This window comes from Panicum virgatum, chromosome 8K (genome assembly GCF_016808335.1).
Source record: "Panicum virgatum strain AP13 chromosome 8K, P.virgatum_v5, whole genome shotgun sequence".
Classification (NCBI taxonomy): domain Eukaryota; kingdom Viridiplantae; phylum Streptophyta; class Magnoliopsida; order Poales; family Poaceae; genus Panicum; species Panicum virgatum.
The window spans coordinates 20,604,953-20,623,768 of record NC_053143.1 but is presented as its reverse complement, the minus strand read 5'-3'; the positions used below and the strand labels follow the sequence as shown (position 1 = coordinate 20,623,768).

The 18,816-nt window shown below is 46.6% G+C and overlaps 1 protein-coding gene across 1 annotated transcript in view; it reads right to left on the bottom strand.

Annotated features, from left to right (window-relative positions):
* Positions 1-14,819, bottom strand: part of LOC120644177 (endo-1,3;1,4-beta-D-glucanase-like) — a 34,694-nt gene extending 19,875 nt beyond the window's left edge. Inside the window, exons 1-2 of the mRNA XM_039920745.1 lie at positions 14,559-14,819; positions 14,418-14,439 (exon numbers count right to left, since the gene is read on the bottom strand). Coding sequence (XP_039776679.1) covers positions 14,418-14,439; positions 14,559-14,778 — 242 coding nt within the window. The 5' untranslated portion in view covers positions 14,779-14,819. The remainder of the gene's footprint in view (positions 1-14,417; positions 14,440-14,558) is intronic.
* Between the last annotated feature and the right edge of the window lie 3,997 nt (positions 14,820-18,816).

Below are 18,816 nucleotides of genomic sequence, written 5' to 3'. Positions count from 1 at the left end.
TATTTACGAGTGTCTCCAACTCGAGGCGTTCAACGTTTCGGAGTTAGGGGTAAGCTCGCACCTCGCTATGTCGGGCCATATGAAATCATTGAAGAATGTGGACCCGTGGCTTATCGTTTAAGACTTCCTTCACGACTTGCCGCCATCCATAATGTTTTCCACATATCCCAACTCAAGAAATGTGTTCGAGTTCCTACGGAAATCATTGATCAACAGGAAATTTTAGTGGAGCCCGATCTCTCATATACCGAATATCCACTCAGAGTTCTGGATCAAAAAGAGAGAGGTACTCATCGAAAGGTGGTGAAAATGTATAAAATTCAGTGGTCCCATCACACTGAAGAAGAAGCCACTTGGGAGACGAAGGATTATCTTAATCGACACTATCCGGGTTTCCTTAGCTCTACCTCAGGTATATCATTTTCCCCGCCTCAATTCAATCATCCAATCTCGGGACGAGATTCTTTTTAAGGGGGGTAGGTTGTGACACCTCAGGTATCAGTACTTTTAAATACAATCAATGTACCTTAGCTAAAGTTAAAATAAAAATTTGAGAAATTAATTCAAAGAGAAGGACCAAATAAAATACAAATCATACAAAAGAAATTAAAGGAAAAAGAGAAAGGAGTGAAAAGCTACTCAAAATTTAACTAAAAAAAAATGTGCACAAATTTTTGTTGGCTCATGAGAGGTGTTTCAATTGACATGTGCTCAATTGAACTTCAGCCAAAATCAAGTCAAAAACTGAATAAAACTAAAGTCCTTTTGTGCAAATATGCACATATACCAATAGTTCAAAATGTGAGTTTCAAATGAAAATTTGCATAACACAAAAGTTGTAGATCTTGAAAAGTTATGCAAAAGTGGTATTCAACACTTTTCCATTTGAGCCCTCCAATTAGGAGATAATTTTAGTTTACCGAGAGGTCCCTGGAATTTCAGAAATCACAAATATGCCCTTATCTCCATCTCTCTCTTTCCCGGCCTGCTCTGTTCGCGCCGCCCGCCGTACGCCGCCGGTGGACTTCGTCCACCGCGCGCCCGCGGCCAAATGGACCCGGGGAAACCGTTTAGCGCCACCTGGCCCGCCCCTTGGCATCTCCTCGCGCGCACACGCGTCCCAGGCCGCTCCCCGTGCCGCCACGACACCCTCCGCCATGCGCCGCGCCGCTGCCTCCTCCGCCCGCTCGCCGTCGACTCGCCCAGGCCAAATCGACCGCCCCCAGTCACTCCATTCCTCACCCAGGAGCTCTTTGGCCTTTAAAGACCCCCAGAACCCCCACAGTCGCGCCCCTTCTTCCCCTTCTTCCTCCTCCCGCCGCTCCGCCATGGCCGCCGAGATCCAGCTCTCGCGGACCGGCTAGCCCAGCCCCACATTGCCCCCTCCGACCACCGCAGCAGCTTCGCCACCTCCCAGTTAAGCTCCACGCGCGCGGAATCGAATCCAAACCCCCTCCCGAAGCCGTTCCCCTTTTGCGCCGCCGCCGGCGAGCTCAGGCTCACCGCGGACCGGCCAGCTCCGGGGAAGACCGAGCCCGACAGCTACCCCAGAAGCATCCACGAGCTCACGCGGTGCTCGTGCGCACCTTGTTCCCCTACCCCGAGCCCTCCTTCGCCTCCAGCGCCGGCGAACCGAACAACCGAACCGCCATCAACGCCGACGAGCTTGAACCTGTGCTCCAAGCGCTCGAACGTCGACCAGGGTAGGTGTTCCTCGATCCTTTCTCCCCCACGCGCCTCCCCGTGGCAGCCCCGGTAAGCCCTGCACCGCAGAACACCACCGGCAAGATGCCACGGCGGAGAAGGCCGGCGAAGGACCCGATTGTAATTTCTTTTTTTCGTTCAAGGGTGTCTCTGCAAGTTTTACAGTGTATACCAGTGAACTTCTAAAATGCGAAACAAATCACAGAAAAATCAGAAAAATGAAAACTCAACTGATCTGGAATCCTTGTAACAAAATCTACAAATTTTGTAACATTCACATTTGCAGAAACTCAACCGAATTTAATCTAGGGAAAAGATTAAGAAAATCACCTCATGCATGTTCATGAAGTTCTGCTCATCGAATGACCTTAATTTTTGGATATGTTATAACTAATGGGATGCTAAGATCACAGTAAAAAGATGACACCAAACCAAAACAGTTATCAGGTTAGAACAATAAAGATTCTCTAATCTGTTGTTAGCATTCTCGATTTAATTCTGGAAAATATGTACATGAACTTGCTCTGAAAATTTTACTACAGCCTTGTGCCACTGAATCTCTGCAAATCTCAAAATTTCAAATTTATTAGAATTCATTTGCTTTATACCATGATTTATGCTAGTCTTATCAACTTAATTCCTTATATATAGTTCTTATGCTCAGAAAAATCCATGTTTATTTCTGGAGTCTCTTTTTAGCTCTGTGTTCCTGTCTAAGAATTTTTAGCTGCATTTACTGAGTTTTGCCTTGGTGAATAATCATGCTTAGTATCTTAGGGCTAGAATTACTATTTTTGTTCTGAGTAATCTACAATGTTTCTGATCTTTATTTTTGGGCATGATCTTGTTTAGAGTATGTTCTACCTGTGATAAAAAGTTCAGATGCAATACTGGTCAAATGCATCTTGAGAAATTTATTCAAACTCATGTTAAGTTAACTGAATAACTAATTTATCATAGTGAGTTAAATCTTGAAAAATTTTCTGGAATATGTTTAACTCAGGACTACTCTCTGGTAAAAATTTGAGAACCAAATCCTTAGTAAAACTTTCTATAGAATTAATCCTTGTTAATGGCTTGCTGTTTTTAATCTTTTTATCACCTCTGCTATATAAGTGTATAAAATCTGGAAAAATTTCAGTACTGAGTTTATGCTTTTAAGTTGCTTGCATAAAATTTGTAGCACCAGAATCCATGTTGAACATTCTGTACAAAAATATGAAGTAACTAGAGTAATCCATTTGCATGAATAGTTATAGTTTTTGCTCTATGGTAGATACTGGAATTTATACCATGAATGTTCAAGTTTGAATCTGAGTTACTTTAGTGTTTCATCACTAGCTCTTTAGTAGTTGTGTTGTTAAGGAATAATGAAAGCATGCTATGTGTTGAAATTAAAAATGAAAACCCAAAACCCCACTCATTCATGAATAACCGTAGTTATGCTTGCTACTCTATAAACGATTGCCCATGCAATGAAATGTGAAATCATCACTAAATTAACTTTCGTGGACAACAACTTTATCGTGAAGGAAAGAAATTATATCCCTGAATAACTCAAAATCTTGCATTGCATATAGAAACGGTTAACCTCGCGGACGGAGACTACGAACTGGTGCCCGCGGACTCTCGTGCGGAGCAGGAGGTTAATCTGAACTGTACTAACTTGTCTCAAGACCTGGGCCAAGCCCCAGAAGCTTTTCTGTCTGACAGTGCCCAAGAAGGCAAGCCCCGGAGCATAATCCCACTATTTTTCCGAATTACCATTCTGCTATCTATTTATTAATGTATGGTAACAGTTGGTTTTCTGCATTTAAGTTCTCTAGGCGTTGATCGAAAACCCTAGATGCATGATCCATAGGAACCTATGTTTGATACCGGATCTTTTTATCGACTAGTTGCCATGCTAAATAGGCACGGTAGAAGTCGAGTGGTTCCCTGCCTCTCGCGAGCAAATAGGAATTGTACTGACTTTATTTCCTGATGAAATGTAAGGACAACGAGCGGGGTTGTGTAGTTGTGATACCCCGCTGGTGTAGTCAAAAATGGCTAAGGTCGAGGTGTGTGGCTCATTTTGTTAAGCGTTTGAAAGTACTAGCCACATACCGAGAAATATGGTAATCGGTAAGCTTAAGTACCTGATTGGACCGGCGAGTGGAACGATCTCGCACCCTCCTGGTAGAAGTAGGGTTTATTTTTATGTCGCGACGTACGGGTGCAGAGTGGTCGGACTCTGTAGTCGGGGAGGGTGTTCTGGATCCACGGACTGGAAAGAAAGGGGAAAAGTAGCGTGGGCGGGAGCGAAGTCGATCCCCATGCGTGTGGTCTAGGTTCCCCTGGCCAGGTTGAAATTCGATTCAGAATCGTCCGCCTCTCACGGCATGAGATTGCTTAATGATTTCGGTCACATAGAGTAACAAGTGGAATACGATGATGAAAATACTGCTGGTTGATTAAATGGTTGCTCTACCATGTTTGAGTAGAGTTAGTTGCAAATTTAGAATGGTTAATTCCACTAGAATCTGGCTAAGTAAAACCTGAAAGTAAGGATCAACACTTAGCGGCATTTTGGGCAAACAAACCTTACCAACCAAAAAGCTTGCATGTCTAGCTATCGGACTATGTTATATCCGGAGACGGGTCAGTCTTGCTGAGTATTAGTATACTCAGCCTTGCTTGTGGCACTGTTTTTCAGGTACTAACTTTGAAGATCTGTTTGCGAGTCTTACTTGGCCTTGCACTCTGCCTCCGGGTTGGTCTGTTGAGTGGGATGGCCCTTCAGCTGGTGCTAATCACCCTCCAGCTGAGTGACGCATTCTACGGGCTTTACCGATGCGTCACGTTATTTCGTTAGTTATCTTTTAATGCTTCCGCTGAACTTTGAGACTTGAGTAATTTGAGGAGCTGGAACTCCGTAGTACTTCACTAGTCTGAACATGGTTTGTAATAAATTTTTCTTTCCGCTGCAATCACTCTGAGATGTATGAAATGGTTTGTGTTGTAATCTCTGGGCTCACCTTCGTGTGAGTGTTGTCTGCTGATCCTGGAATAGCGTGGCTTTTATCGAGGCTTCACTCGAGGAACTACCGGTGAGTGCCAAATTGGGTCAGAGTTGCTTAGCAACGAAGATCAGTGCACCCGGGCCCAGTAGTTTTGGGTGGTTCCGCCACAGTTCCTGACTAGAACAGGAGCTAAAAATGAGTCTTTCTAATCTGTTGTTCGACATGTGTAATTTAGATGTACTTGTATTGCATGTGTAATTTAGATTGAGTTAAATTAATTCTCGAGTTCGAACCCGTTCGTATTCGCTCTCTAACTCACTAACGCATTTGCCGTTCCTCGACCCTGTTCGTACCGCAATTGTATAAACTATCGACCGTCGACCATCGACCCTCGAACACACACACTCTCTCTCTCTCACACACACACTGACTCACACACACTCACACTGACTCACACACACACTAACTCTCTCTCTTTCTCTGTCCCACTAACACACAAACACACACACACACCCACACACACACTGACTCACACACACACTCACTAACTCTCTCTCTCTTTCTCTGCCCCTCTAACACACACACTCTCACTCAAACACGCATATTCGTTCAAAGAATTTTATTCTCCTGATTCATTTAAGGATGGACAAATACTCTAACATATTTTTACGGTTTCAGTTAAGGATGGACCCCTTCTGTGATAAGCAGGCCGCCGGGCAATACATGTTGGACGCAATAAACGAAGATACGAGGGCCAACACCACCCAGCCAATCGCTGAAGAAGATGCTCGGACCGCTGATTCGTTCCTGAATATGTCTGGAGATGCCGATGAAGAAGATGATGACTTTGCGCCGCCGCCCAATCAACAGCACCATGTTGCAGTACGAATCTTAAAACTATATGCATGGTGACTTCGGTAGATTAGTTTTGCGATTAACATATCTTTTCTGTAATTTAGTCAACCTCCGCATCGACTTCGTTGAGCCAGTCAAAATGGAGACGCCGGCCAACCAAGAAAATGGAGGGAAGACAGGTCGTCAGAGAAGTGGACGCAGAGGGCTATCCAAGTGCTCCAGAGGATGCTAGCACAAAAATTGTCAACCAATGTGGGGTTATTGTTCGGGCAAGAATTCCGATCACCACAAGACTATGGAAAACGACCAAACCCGAAGAACAGCAACACGCCGTGCCTGCACATCAGAAGGAAATGCTATGGGCAGAACTCAAGGATATGTTCACTCTTTCTGAAGGAGTTGACCAAGAACTTGTGAAGAAATGTGCCTTGAGAAAGATGGCCCTTGCCTTTGCAACTTTCAAGAAGAAGTTGTACACCAATTACATCAAGAAGGATAAGGAGCCGAACTGGGACGATCTTCCTCAGGTTAAACCATACTGGGAGGAGTTCAAACAATACAAACTATCAGAGGAAGCCCAAAAAAAATCCGAACAAGCCAAGGTGAATGCTACAAATAAGAAGTACAGCCACCACCTTGGGGTTGGCGGGTACAAGAAGTCAGTTAAAAAATGGCAGAAGATGGAGCAGGACCTTATAGATAGAGGCATCAGGCCGACGACTTTGGATTGGCCGGATAGATCCAAGTGGTGGTTATTTGCTAATGGCGTGACACTAAACCAGTTGGATGGAAGTTTGGTCGTGCCCGAGCATATGCAAGAAGTGTCCCGCGATCTAGTCGATGCAATAGATGAGACTCAACAAGGAACATTCCATCCTCAAAGGGAGAATGATGAGCTGACAAGGGCATTAAAGAATCCGGAACACCCTGGATGAGCCCGCGGCATCGGCGTGGTCCCATGGAAAGTTGCTTGGGCCGGAGATGCCTCTTACAAGACTCACCGAAAGAGCAAAGCCGAACAGGAAGAGAAACTTCGTGCCATAGAAGAAAAGATGAACAAGAAGGTTGCGTCCTTGGAATCTCAGATGGACGCTAGGGTCAATGAGGCGGTGCAGCTAGCTCTGAACCAAAGGGGCACTGCTGGGTCGCACCCGAATATTGTGATAAGCCCGGCCTCTCAGCGACGCAGCAGCTGTGCATCCACGGCAGCGCCCGGCGTACAAGCGGAACAGCAACCCCAGATTGAGCCAACGGCGGTAGATGACCAGAGGTATCCAGTGGATGATGTCACCATGCCGACACCGTGCGAGCTTCATGTGCGAGCAAGAAATATATCAATTCATGTCGCATACGGGTCAGCCCTGCCCCTGAATCCTTCTACTACAATTCATGGAAGGCCGATACCTCCTGGCTACACCTCCATCACAGTCGAGCAGATAGTTGGAAACAATGAGGATCTTGAGCTCGACTTCGTTGGAGGGGATGGAGAGAAGACATTGGGAGACGCACTGCACGGGGTCGTTCTATGGCGCAAGGCCGACATCAAACTTACTTCAAGCACAACGGCTCCCGTGCAGACCGATCGCCCATCTCCGCGGCCTACCTCTCCGCCGTCCCCACTACCACCTCCTTCACTACCGTCTCCGCCGGCGCAAAGGGCCACGAGTACTCCAACTCCTCCTACACTAGAAAAGGGAAAGAAAAAGACAGCATCCCTCCCAGCGGCTGGACCCTCAAAGAAGAAGCAGAAAATGGTCGAAAGACAATTAACCTACGAGAAAACCGCTTAGGGGTTGGAAGAGGAGACTGCTCGATATATAAAAGAACAATTGAAGCCTAAAGTCCCCCCGCCGAGGGAAAAGGTACCTCTAGAACTAGGGAAAAAGCTTCTCGCAAACCTAGACAACCCACCAAAACCGAAAAGCTTACCCTCGGACTATGATCGTACTCTGACAAAGGAACACAAGGTGAGAAATCTGAAGAAAAAATATGGCAAGACCATTCCTCAGCTTGGCACACAACAAAAAGAACTCGAGCCCCTCCGGGTGCCAGGGTTGCCACTCCTACACCCGACGGACGTACAACTCCAGGCGGACCTACAGGATGCAATATTTATTTCTGAAACTGGATTAACGCTAGACGAGGCAACGGGGCATGTGGAGGCACGCAGATGTTCAATTTGCATAGATGGTACCTGCGAATGGCGAAAGACGAAGGGAAAATGTTTGGAGTCAAGTATCGTGACCATGATTTCTTCCGCGGGGAGGACGACTTCTGGGTGTACTTCCAAAATTTATATCACATTTACCATCGACAAGTCCTCGACGCCTCTATCATCACCATTTGGGTTTTGTAAGTATAACTTACCTCTACATTAATACTTTTTGATAAGAAGAACATAATTATATGTGTGCATTATAAAATTTGTATTGCATCGTTTAGACAGGAGATCCAAAGAAGCCGAAAACATGGATGGCACCATCAGATCAGCTTCATGTCTCCTTTGCTAGTCAACCAGAAATTGATCAACGAAAGTTACAAGGAAACGTGCGAAAACATGTACGATTCGTTGACTAGGCAAAGTTACAAATCCTATATATTCATACCATACAACTTTGGGTAAGCCTTGATCGACTCAATCCTCTGTTATATTACTAAATAAATACTAAGTTGTCTAATACATTTATGTATATATCCTATCTATATCTGCAGTTATCATTGGATTTTACTCATACTTTCCGTAGAGACCGGCAATCTTATAGTCTTTGACTCAATGAGAAATCCATATTCCGCAATCCAACATATCATAGACCCCTTGAACAGGTAAGTTCAGTTTGCACAATCAAATCTTTTTTCTGTTAATAAGAATTCCTGAATATCAAACTTAAATTTGAGCGCAGGGTTTGGAAAAAATTTGTGAAAAATAACAAAGGACGTGGTCAATGGAGACCCGAACTGAACGTTAACCTGGATTATCCGGTATGTTCATTCATAAAGATTTGTCTAGTTAAGTATATAATCTCAAATTATTCTAAATTGAGTAATTTATTTGTTTCTCCTTAAGTGTGCGAGACAACAACAAGGAACTAATTGGTGCGGGTACTACGTATGCGACTACTTGCACATCATGACTCCATGCGGGAAGGCTACTGATGAAGAAACGAGAGTACGTCCAAACCGTTCACTAGTATATTTTCATAATTGTACTAACGCACAGAATGTTAATGTTTTTTCCTAAATGATAGATGTCTCAAATGGGGGATGAATATTACTCTACTGATCGGATCAACGCCGTGTACGAGCAGCTCGCCGGATTCATTTTGAACGAGATCTTGGATCCTAGAGGCGAGTTCTACCATGACGGTCACATCGATAGAGGACTTTCATCGACATCCTGAGGGGACTAGTAGTTGGACGGCTAACATGAATGACTTGTACATTTGTAAATATTTTAAACATTATGCCTTGATGTTTGTAAATTTGTAAATATATTAGTTCATGTAATTAGCTTAATTATATGCTCGCATTTCACTTTTAGTTAGTTTCAAATATTCTCTGAAAACGAACACGAACAACCAATGAACGTAGAGTACTGTAGAGCTTGAGTGCGTTTAGCAATTATAAAAGAATAAACAGTAATAAATAGAACAAACAAAACTGGATTTGGGAAAAAAAGGGAAAAGGTCATTGGTACCGGTTGGAAATACCAACCGGTACCAAAGGGGCTGCCACCTTACATCAGCGTGGCAGCCTCTTTGGTACCGGCTGGTATTTCCAACCGGTACCAATGGAGGCCTAAGGCACCGGTTGAAAAATCCGGTGTCTTAAGTAGAGGCCAATGGTCGCGGTTGCGGGGCACCGGTTGGGAAACCGGTGCCTTTGGCCTTTCTCAGCCGGTGCCCAAGGCCCGTTTTCTAGTAGTGTCACCTCGGAAGGGGACGACCAGGAGTAGGGAGGGAAGCCTAGGAGCTCCATGGCCTCGCGGCTCCTCATCGTGCCACGTCGACCCCGTCTCCTGCCGCGTCTACCCCGTCTCCTGCCGCGTCTACCCCGTCTCCTGCACGGGGCCGGCCTCGCCGCTGGTGCTCACGCGGGAGGCAGCCGGTGGACGCCGCGCGGGGCTAGGCAGCCGCTGGGTGGGGTGGGCGCGCAGGGGCAGGGCACCGGGAGGGCGCGCTGTGTCCTGGCGAGCTAGGGCAAGGTGGGCCACTAGCAGAGTGTCGTGAGCGGTGTGATGATGGGAACAGTTGCCACGTGTGATTCGATGTGGCGTGCACGTTTTGTGTGTGTTAAGTTCACCTTACAAGGTTAAATCGGATTGATTCATCGTGACTCACGGATATGGGGGTCTTGATCTCTTTGTCACATCGTAGTAATGAATTGGAATGAAAATGGAACGATGATATATGAGATGATTATGATATTCTTGGAGGATTAACCTAGTAAACCACGCTTGCTCTAGATATTCATGCAAATCTAGTTGGTACTTATTACATTAAATTTGAGCTAAAATATTGAAAGTAAAGATTCACTATTAGTACCTCTCCTGCAAAAAATAAACTCCAGAGTCAAAAGCCGTGCACACTAGGAGTCGGCTAAGTATATACTATTAGTCGGGTAAGTCTTGCTGAGTATTACTATACTCACGGTTTGTTGTTGACCTTGTTTCAGGTTTAGCTGTTGCTGGTTGGAGCTAACCAGAATTCATATTGGTGGGCTTGATGTCACGTCCTCACGTTTTCGTAGTTATCGTGGTTTTTAAATTGGACTTCTGTTTAAACTTCCGCTGCATGCTTAACTCTATGTTGTAATTTACATTTGAGAACTTCTGTCTGTTTGAAATTATATGTGCTCGTCGTTGTGAGAGACTTCTAGTGTATGTTTGGATCCATGTTTACTATGGTTGAATCGGGCTTGACCCGACAAACTGCCGAATTATACCATTTTAAGTGCATATATACTGGATTAAGATTAAGATGAGAATCAGTGCACTTAAGCCGGTATCATTTGGGACGGTTCTGCCACAATATTCTTCGTCACGCAGAGAGAACAATCCAGCTCACTTGTGCGGGCTCCACAGCTGTAGCGAAGCATTGATATTTTTTCTTCAGTCCAACCTTATCTATTCTCTAGCAGTCACGCACACACTACGTATACTGACACATAGCAGCAAGCGAGGAAGAGCTACCAGCGCACACGAGTACGTGACCTCCTCTCCGTATCAAAATATTCATACTTTTGATCAAGACATTTAACTATTTATTTCATTCAAAAATTTTATACAAATATATAAAAACATAAATTATACTTAAAATATATATACAATTTATGATTTTTTTAATAAGATGAGTTGTTAAACACAGTGACCAATAAAAGTCAATGATGACAAATATTTTGATAGGATCGCACTACACAAGCAACAGTAAGCTAGGAAGCTGCCTCATCCAGCAAATAAAGCCATAACCATCAGGTCCATAGATGAAGACATGGTACCAACCAGGGAACATTAGAGGCAAGGGTTCAGCTGGAGATGCTGTCAACTAGAGTTGAGACTTAAGCCATGTTAGTTTTAGTCACCGAAGCATGGCATTTTATAACGACATAAAGCACGGTACGACGTGATAAATTTTGGACCAAGGTTACATGAGGGTCAAGTTGTGCCTATGATCTTAGCACAATAGGTGGCACGACAACATATAACGTCTTAATTAAGGAGCTAAGTTGACAACACAAGTGATATTTTTAAGACTTTTTTCTTCTTTTTCTTATTATCCTCTCCCTTTGCTACACGCTTGGTGGATACACTACTAAAAAATGATTTACCGCAACCTTTTTTAAACACCTAAGAGGCGGGCAGGAATTTCAACTGTCTCGGTTAATACCAAGCATTAACCAAGGCGGTCATTTCTATTAACTGAGGTGGTTATAAATAACCGCCTCGAAAAATCGATTAACCGAGGCGGGCACCTTAAAATGCCGACCTCGGATAGTAATAGCCCATCTCAGAGCCCAGACAGCCCATCTCGACCCGATAGCGCTCTTAGCGTATATAAACAGGACACTAGGGTTTTCTCACCCCTCCCTCTACGCCCCTTCTCTCCCTCTCCCCACGCGCCCCTCCCTCCCGAGCACACCTCCGGCGCCCCTCTCCCTCCACCCTCTCCCCTGCAACCGCGGCCCCTCTCCCTCCTCCTTATCCTGCCGCCCTTCTCCCTCTCGGGCACACTCCGGCACGGGCTGCTGCCATGGTGGCGCCCGCGCGAGTGGCCAGGCCGGCGCGGGTGCGGGCGGCCAGACGGGACGGTGCAGCAGGCGGCCGGCTAAGGCAGCACCCTCTTCTTCCAACGGCGGTGGCGCTGCTCCCTCCCTCTGGCGCGGTCGAGGCGAGCTGGCAGCGCGGGATCCCGTGTTGGGAGCGGTGGCGGTGCAGATCCTACACCTCTTCATCTCTGGACACCGGATCTGGGGTGAGGAGCCCTTCCTCACCCTCTCTCCCTCACTGATCCCGATGACGGCAATGACTCCGGCTCGACTCGGTGGCTGGGAGCCCGGATCCGTGCAGGGGCGACGCGGCTGCCTCCACTTCCTCCTCCGGCGTGGCGACGGGGGCGAGGAGAGCACGGATCCGTGTGGGCCAGGTGGCGGCGACGGCGCTCTTCCCCCTACCAGCGAGCAGCGGCAGCGGCGGCCCATGGATGGGCTCGGCGGGCCCGTGGATGGGCTCGGCGAGCTTATCCACGGGTTTTCCATTTTTTTATTTACCGAAAGGTCACATTTACCGTGACCTTAAAGATTGTTATAGTAGTGATGTTCAGACAAATGATGTAGAGAAATCATATATAGTTGATAACGAGACATACCATGTTCTAGTAGAAGATATTACAAGAGGACCGAAACTTGGACTCGTGACAACGACAGTATGCTATGTGTGTGCTTGAGCCTAGCTAATAGAAACTTGTTGCACGAGAGGGACAAAGGATGCTGGCAGCCTGGCACGACAAGGCCCAAGTCCCATGTCTGCACGCCAGAGACCGTTCGCGTCGCCCCCAGGGGCAGCTCGGGCGGACCGCCACCGCCTCCCCAGACCCCTTCCCCTCCCCGTCCATCCACCTCTCCGCCGGAAGTCCGCGCGGGTGCAGGGATGGCAGAGGCGAGGACTCCATCCACTCATCCCCCTCCCCCGAGTTGCCCTCCTCCAAACTCAAGGTCACCATGGCTGGGCAAGCTGCACGCACGGAGCAGGTCCCGTAGGTCCCCGGCGAGCAGATCCGGCTCCTTCCTGGCCGGATCTGGCGTCCCCCAGTGCCTGGCCCCTAGGTGGGGTGCTGGGCGGGGCTCCAGCGAGCCTGGTGTCCTGCCCGGCCGCTCCGCTCTGCTCCGCCAGTGGAGCCGGTCCGGCGGGTCACCAGCAGCCCGATCCGGCCCCTTCCCAGCCGCAGGCACCCTAGGGGGGTGCGTGGCGTGGTTCTTGTGGCTCCGATTTGCTCAGTCACCCCGCTCAGCTCCGTCAGTGGAGCCAATCTGGCGGCACACCAGCGACTAGATCCCCCCCTTCCTCAAGCTGCTGGTGAACCTCTCCTATTCCTGTGTTGGACCGAGCCAGTACCTATGTCGCCGTTCACAGCTACTGCGCCTCCTATGCTGGCAGCGTTGAGCTCGCCTACTACGGCCGTGGTTGCGGGAGCATTGGGAGAAATCCATGCCTGGCTTTGTGCCAGCCGGCAATGGCGACACTTGCAGTGCCGCGTTCCTCGTTGGAGGCTTTGTCACAGCGCTCCCCTACTTGTAGGTCTGACGGTGATGGGTGGGCGCGGGAAACCGCTAGGAAAAGCTAAAGTCCAGTATTGTGCTGGTCTTGTCGACATCGGTGACACCAACGGGTGACACTCCCCTTCTTGGAGGCGATGTCGAATTTTTCCTCCCACCCAAGTGCTATTGCTGACTGCTCCTCCGTGAAGCCGGTGCGCTTGCTCTCTTTTCCCTAGTGTTGGTTCTGGTGAAAGGATGATACAAGCTGTGGATTTCCATCGTGAGTCACGTGGGTGTTGTCCATTTGGCACCTCTGCTCCATCGGCGCTCTTCTTGCTAGTGGTGCCATCAAATATTATGCCGGGAGGTGTTCCCACTTTTCCACCATCCCCCTGCGAGGTTTTCTCCCCTTGCATGGCATTCGATGGCGGTACGTGGGAGCCCGAATGTGCTTTCAAACATGGCTCCATCAGCATCGAAGGGGAGATCGTCGTTTTCGGTGAGCCTTAGTTTGCGCCCCTCCCGCCGCCTTTAGTCCCCACTTTGTTGGCCTGACCCTCAGATGGATGGTGACAGCGGAGCGGTGTAGCTACAAGGGGTGGTGTGGAGGTGCAATGGCTGCGGTGTATCCGGCAAGTATGTTGTTCGCTGGTGGCTCTCATTGACGCTTGGTGGCCATCTTTCTAGCTGGTGTCCTACCTTTGTCTCTTGATCTGTAAAATTTGTCCCCCCCCCACCTTTTCTATGTGTTGTGTTGTATTGGGCTATTGTAAAATTGCTGAATCTCAAATATTGTAGTATTTTGGCTTGCCTAAAAGCCCATCAATGAAATCAGGTGGGGATGCTCTCCCCCGTTGACCCTCAAAAAAAAAAAGTCCCACGTCTGCTCTCAATGACCAATAGAAGACGGTAAGTACGTAATAACTGAAGTCTACTCCCCCAGTTTGATCCGTGCAATTGTCTAGCAAGTATTGTTTGAGCAGGAATTTAGAGAAACTTAACTAAACTGAAGCGAAGGATTAGAAGAGAAATCAGTGCAGCGATCTGAAGAGAACACAACATTCACGAATAATTGAAATGAAGGTGATGTATATGTGTAGGACTTACCTCAGCAGAGGCGCTTCGAAACCTGAAGATATCAAATAAAATAAAATATGGGAAAAAATTAAAGTTTCCTGTCAAGACGCACGACCAAATGACTGATACGGGTAGAGTACGTAATATGGATGGATGGATGGATGCACGAACCGAAGACATCGGAGGCGAGGATGATGGCGTGGCTGGAGCTGGCGGCGCCGGTGACATAGGCTCTGAAGCCCCCCGGGAGGTCGTTGACGATCTCACCAGCCTCGCCGCCACGCAGCGACAGGTCCGGCGGGTTGTCAAGGCACTGGGAGTGCTGATGAGTGGCCGCCGCGGAAGCGAGCACGGCGGCGGCGAGGCAGAGGAGCACCTGCGCGAAACCCATGGCGTGCGGAAAGCCGGACACTGATCGAAGAGCTAGCTCCTCATGTTAGAATTGCCAAAACTTAAATCAGTGGCACATTATCCAGAATCTTAACATAACCTAGTTCATGACAAATCAATCTAATGCGGAATAAATGGTAAACATTATACCAGCGTTAGCAGTTGCAGCAGCCATTTACGCCTGATCCGTAGAGGAAGTAGGCGTTCTTGTCGGTGTAGGAGATGCAGCAGCGAATCGGCGTCCTTCGGGCGCCAACGGGAGTGTTTGGCCTTCCAAACCCCTCCAGTGCCCTTAGCGATCAGACTAGCGGTGGCTAGGGTTTTAGATTGAGATGAATGGGGTGATTAAGTTGCTAACCACGACCTTATATTTATAGGCACTGTGGGGCTGGGGGCCAGCCTCTAGAAACGGGTCTAATGGGCCTGCTGATCACAGCCCATTAGGGTTTTATCATTAGATTTCCTTAATCGTGTTTAGATGGTTTAAACGCTTTCTTAATAGTGAAGATCACAAATATCTTAACTGAAATATTTCCAACACCTCAATGTTCGCCGCGCTGCTGCTCCTCTTCGTGTGCTTATGAGGTTAGGTGGAGTATTGAACTGAAGATTATTAGTACATTTATGTATTGCTAGCTCCTGCTGGGTCGTTGTCGCTACACTATTTTTAACATCGCCATCCTCGTACGAATAAAAGAGCTTCCTGAGCTAGCCAAAACGAAAGGAGCTAGCTCTAGCTAGGTAGAGTGACGACGAGGAAGCTATGGTTATTGGTTAAGTTCCTAGCATGGCACGAAACACCCTGGACATGTTGGTACTGGATAGATCGCTTCTGGTGACGGTGTTTCTGTGTTCACCAGAAACGTGGTCGTTTGCCACTGAACAAGTCGTGAGACGTGCCCCATCCTGCCACCCACGATATATGCAGTCGGATGAAGTGGTTGGTAGTTCAAATGTAATGCGTCACTAGCTACGTAATATGTAGCCACGTTGCGACAAGGGTTTTTCACCCTGGGTGCGACACCCCTGTCTGTCTGGTCCAAATCAAGCTCACGGTTGTCCATGGACACATGTGCACTGAGGGATTAATTAGGGTTTATTAATCCCATCTTAATAATTGAATATGGGTTATACCAATATACGACCACTAGTTCATAAGACCATTGAATTGATCCTTTTACACGATGAAAGTGTAAACCTCATGAGCAAGCCAGGTGTTGCTAGCTAAGATTTGGAAGCATAATTAACTAACAAGTTTATTCTGCGGCAACTTTTTTTCTAAAAATAGTGTCAAGCCATCCTCTACAAGCATTTTATGCATAACAATCCATTCTTACATAGTTCAATAACCACTAAAAGAAATAAAACCCACTGAACAAAAGCAATAAGTAACCACCGCGCACAAAACCTGTTAATAAACATCCATCCATGATCGACGATGATCTCTCTTCACGACTGTCACTTCCAACTGACCACATGCTTGCTTTATCCTTCCCTGGACAACTTTTTTGTGTAGCATCGCCCAAAAAAGCTTGTCCAGTACGTGCCTCGAAGATTACCTGTATATATGAGTAATGTCTTGATCTATTAAAAACAGTATTATTTCTACACTATCATATTGCCCAATATATATAACGCACACTCGCCCCAACCCAAATTGGTGTGGCCTCGTACCAATTCCTTTTCAAAATATTATATTCAGTTAAGACTTAAGATTACTCCTTTTTAAAACCACGTGAAAACTTCAATCCTGAAAAACAGTTTGAATTTTTACAGTGACTTGTTCACGGGTACGTATCCAGAATCTGTCCTCCCCTAGATCATAACACGGTAAAAAATTTGAGGTCATGGATCCTCGACCGCGCGCGTCCATGCTTGCTCGTCGTTGCAACTAATGTTCCTTTTGGGGGCCGTGATTTGGTGACCCGGCGGCTATTGAGACATGGCGGCTGCTCTTCCATGGGAGTGATTTGTTGGTGAATGGTGACCCGGCAAATTCTACTATAATGGAATCACGAACATAAATAATTGGAGTAAATATGATGATATTATATAAAACTTTTGTTGCACTTTGTATTGTATGTAATTAAGTATATGCATATCTATGCATGTGTATGTAAATATATATATGAACTCCAATAACACGCATATGTATATATATATATATATGTGTGTGTGTGTGTGTGTGAATTCCGATATGAAAAATATTATATAAATGAATATATATATATATATATATATATATATATATATATATACTCAGCTTGAATTTCAATACAAAAGTATAATTGAAATAAAAAAATGAATGGAAAGGAAAACAAGGAAAACAAAAAAAAGGACCTTTGGTCCCGGTTGGTATCACCAACCGGGGCTGAAGGGGGTGCCTGCCGCGCCGGGGCTGGCAGACCAAATATCTCATTTTGTCCCGATTGCCTAACCTGGGACTGATGGCTCTGGCTTTTTAATCCTGGATTGGCGGTCCCGGTTGAAAAATTGGGATAACAAGAGTTTCCCAACCGGGACAAATCAACGATTCTGTACTAGTGTTACTTTAGGTCAATATTTTTGGTATAGGCGCGCATGGTGCGCCAACCTATCTAGTCTGGTTCTGTTTTTGAAATCGAGTGTGGCAAGTAGCCCTTAGAAAGCAAACACTAGTGGAAATGTCTATATTTCCAACCGCGCTAGTCTTAAGGGACCCCAACGGAAATGCCCATTTTTAGTGGTGGTTGCTTATGTTGATCGCTACTAGGAGCAGGGGTATTTCTAGTGGCAGTAATGTTGTGTCGCCCACCTTTGAAAATTAGGTGATAATTGCATAGCAACATTCTTTTGCATGGATGCTATTAGTCACAGAAAAAACGGTGGAAGATATAAATAGATGGTGGTCCTAATGGATGGTGATGTGGTGTCTGATATAGTGGGTTTTTATATGATGTGGATAGCTTGCATGTTGAGAGAAATAAAATTAATGAATTTAGTAGGTATCATCTATATAGTATATATAGATCTGTTTTCGGTGCATTAGGAAAAGCAAATTCTGACCGCCAGTGCTACATATATAGATCAGATGCGCCACTAGAAATTGTTTTGTTAATATATGGTACTAGCGCGAACAGGCAGCTGCGGCACGCCGGATTTCCACCCTGAATAGCAAACATGAAAAGGAAAACAGCGCCAAACAGTAAAGGTGAATGAAAGGTGATGAGGCCGAAATTTATTCGCATTTCACCGAGCGGAGTGTGTATGCGAGGCAAAACACGTGACGTGGTGCAATCATGGTCAAGCAACCAGGCCGGAGACGCCAAAATCATGTTGGCACACGTAGGACAGGACTTAGACAGGCCTTTTTTTTCATTTGTGGGCCAGCGGCATATTTAGTAATATTCTGGTGAAACATCGTATCCAGGACAGTGACTTCAAACATGCTTGTTGAGAGAAGTAACGCGAAACGGTGACGCACTAACACTGACCCGGCCGGCTTTACTTATCATTTAGCACTGGTACTTCTTGTTTTGCGTGCTTATCCTGGAGGTGTGTGCTGATTACTCTAGTTGTCGGATAAATTAATTAATTAGTGTGCAGGTTTGTCGCCAGATCTCATTAGATTCGAATGTACAAAACGAATCATTAACAACATGCCACGCGTTGAAACTGAAATTTCCACATATTTCCAAAAATACCAAAAAAAGCTTTTCCCGTCCCCTTCCACTCTCTTCTGGGCGCTACAGTAGAGAGCAAGGGCGAGACCGCCTCCGGGGTCGATCCTGACGGCCCCGAGCGTCTCCGGCGGCCGCGCTGGCGCCGGAGAGGGTGGGGAGCCGATGGATTCGACTGCTGGCTGTATATAGGATAGCTACTGTCTACGTCTAGGTTTGCTCGCCATCTTCATGGTGGAGCTGGTTGTCCGGGAATGGTGGTCGTCGTGGAACCACTTCGCCGACGAATAATCTATCCTCTCTAGCGGTGTCCTCTCCGGCGAGGATCTTTTTTGTCGCTGCCGACGTCCTCTGTGTGGATGGTGTTTCGGCGGTGAAGC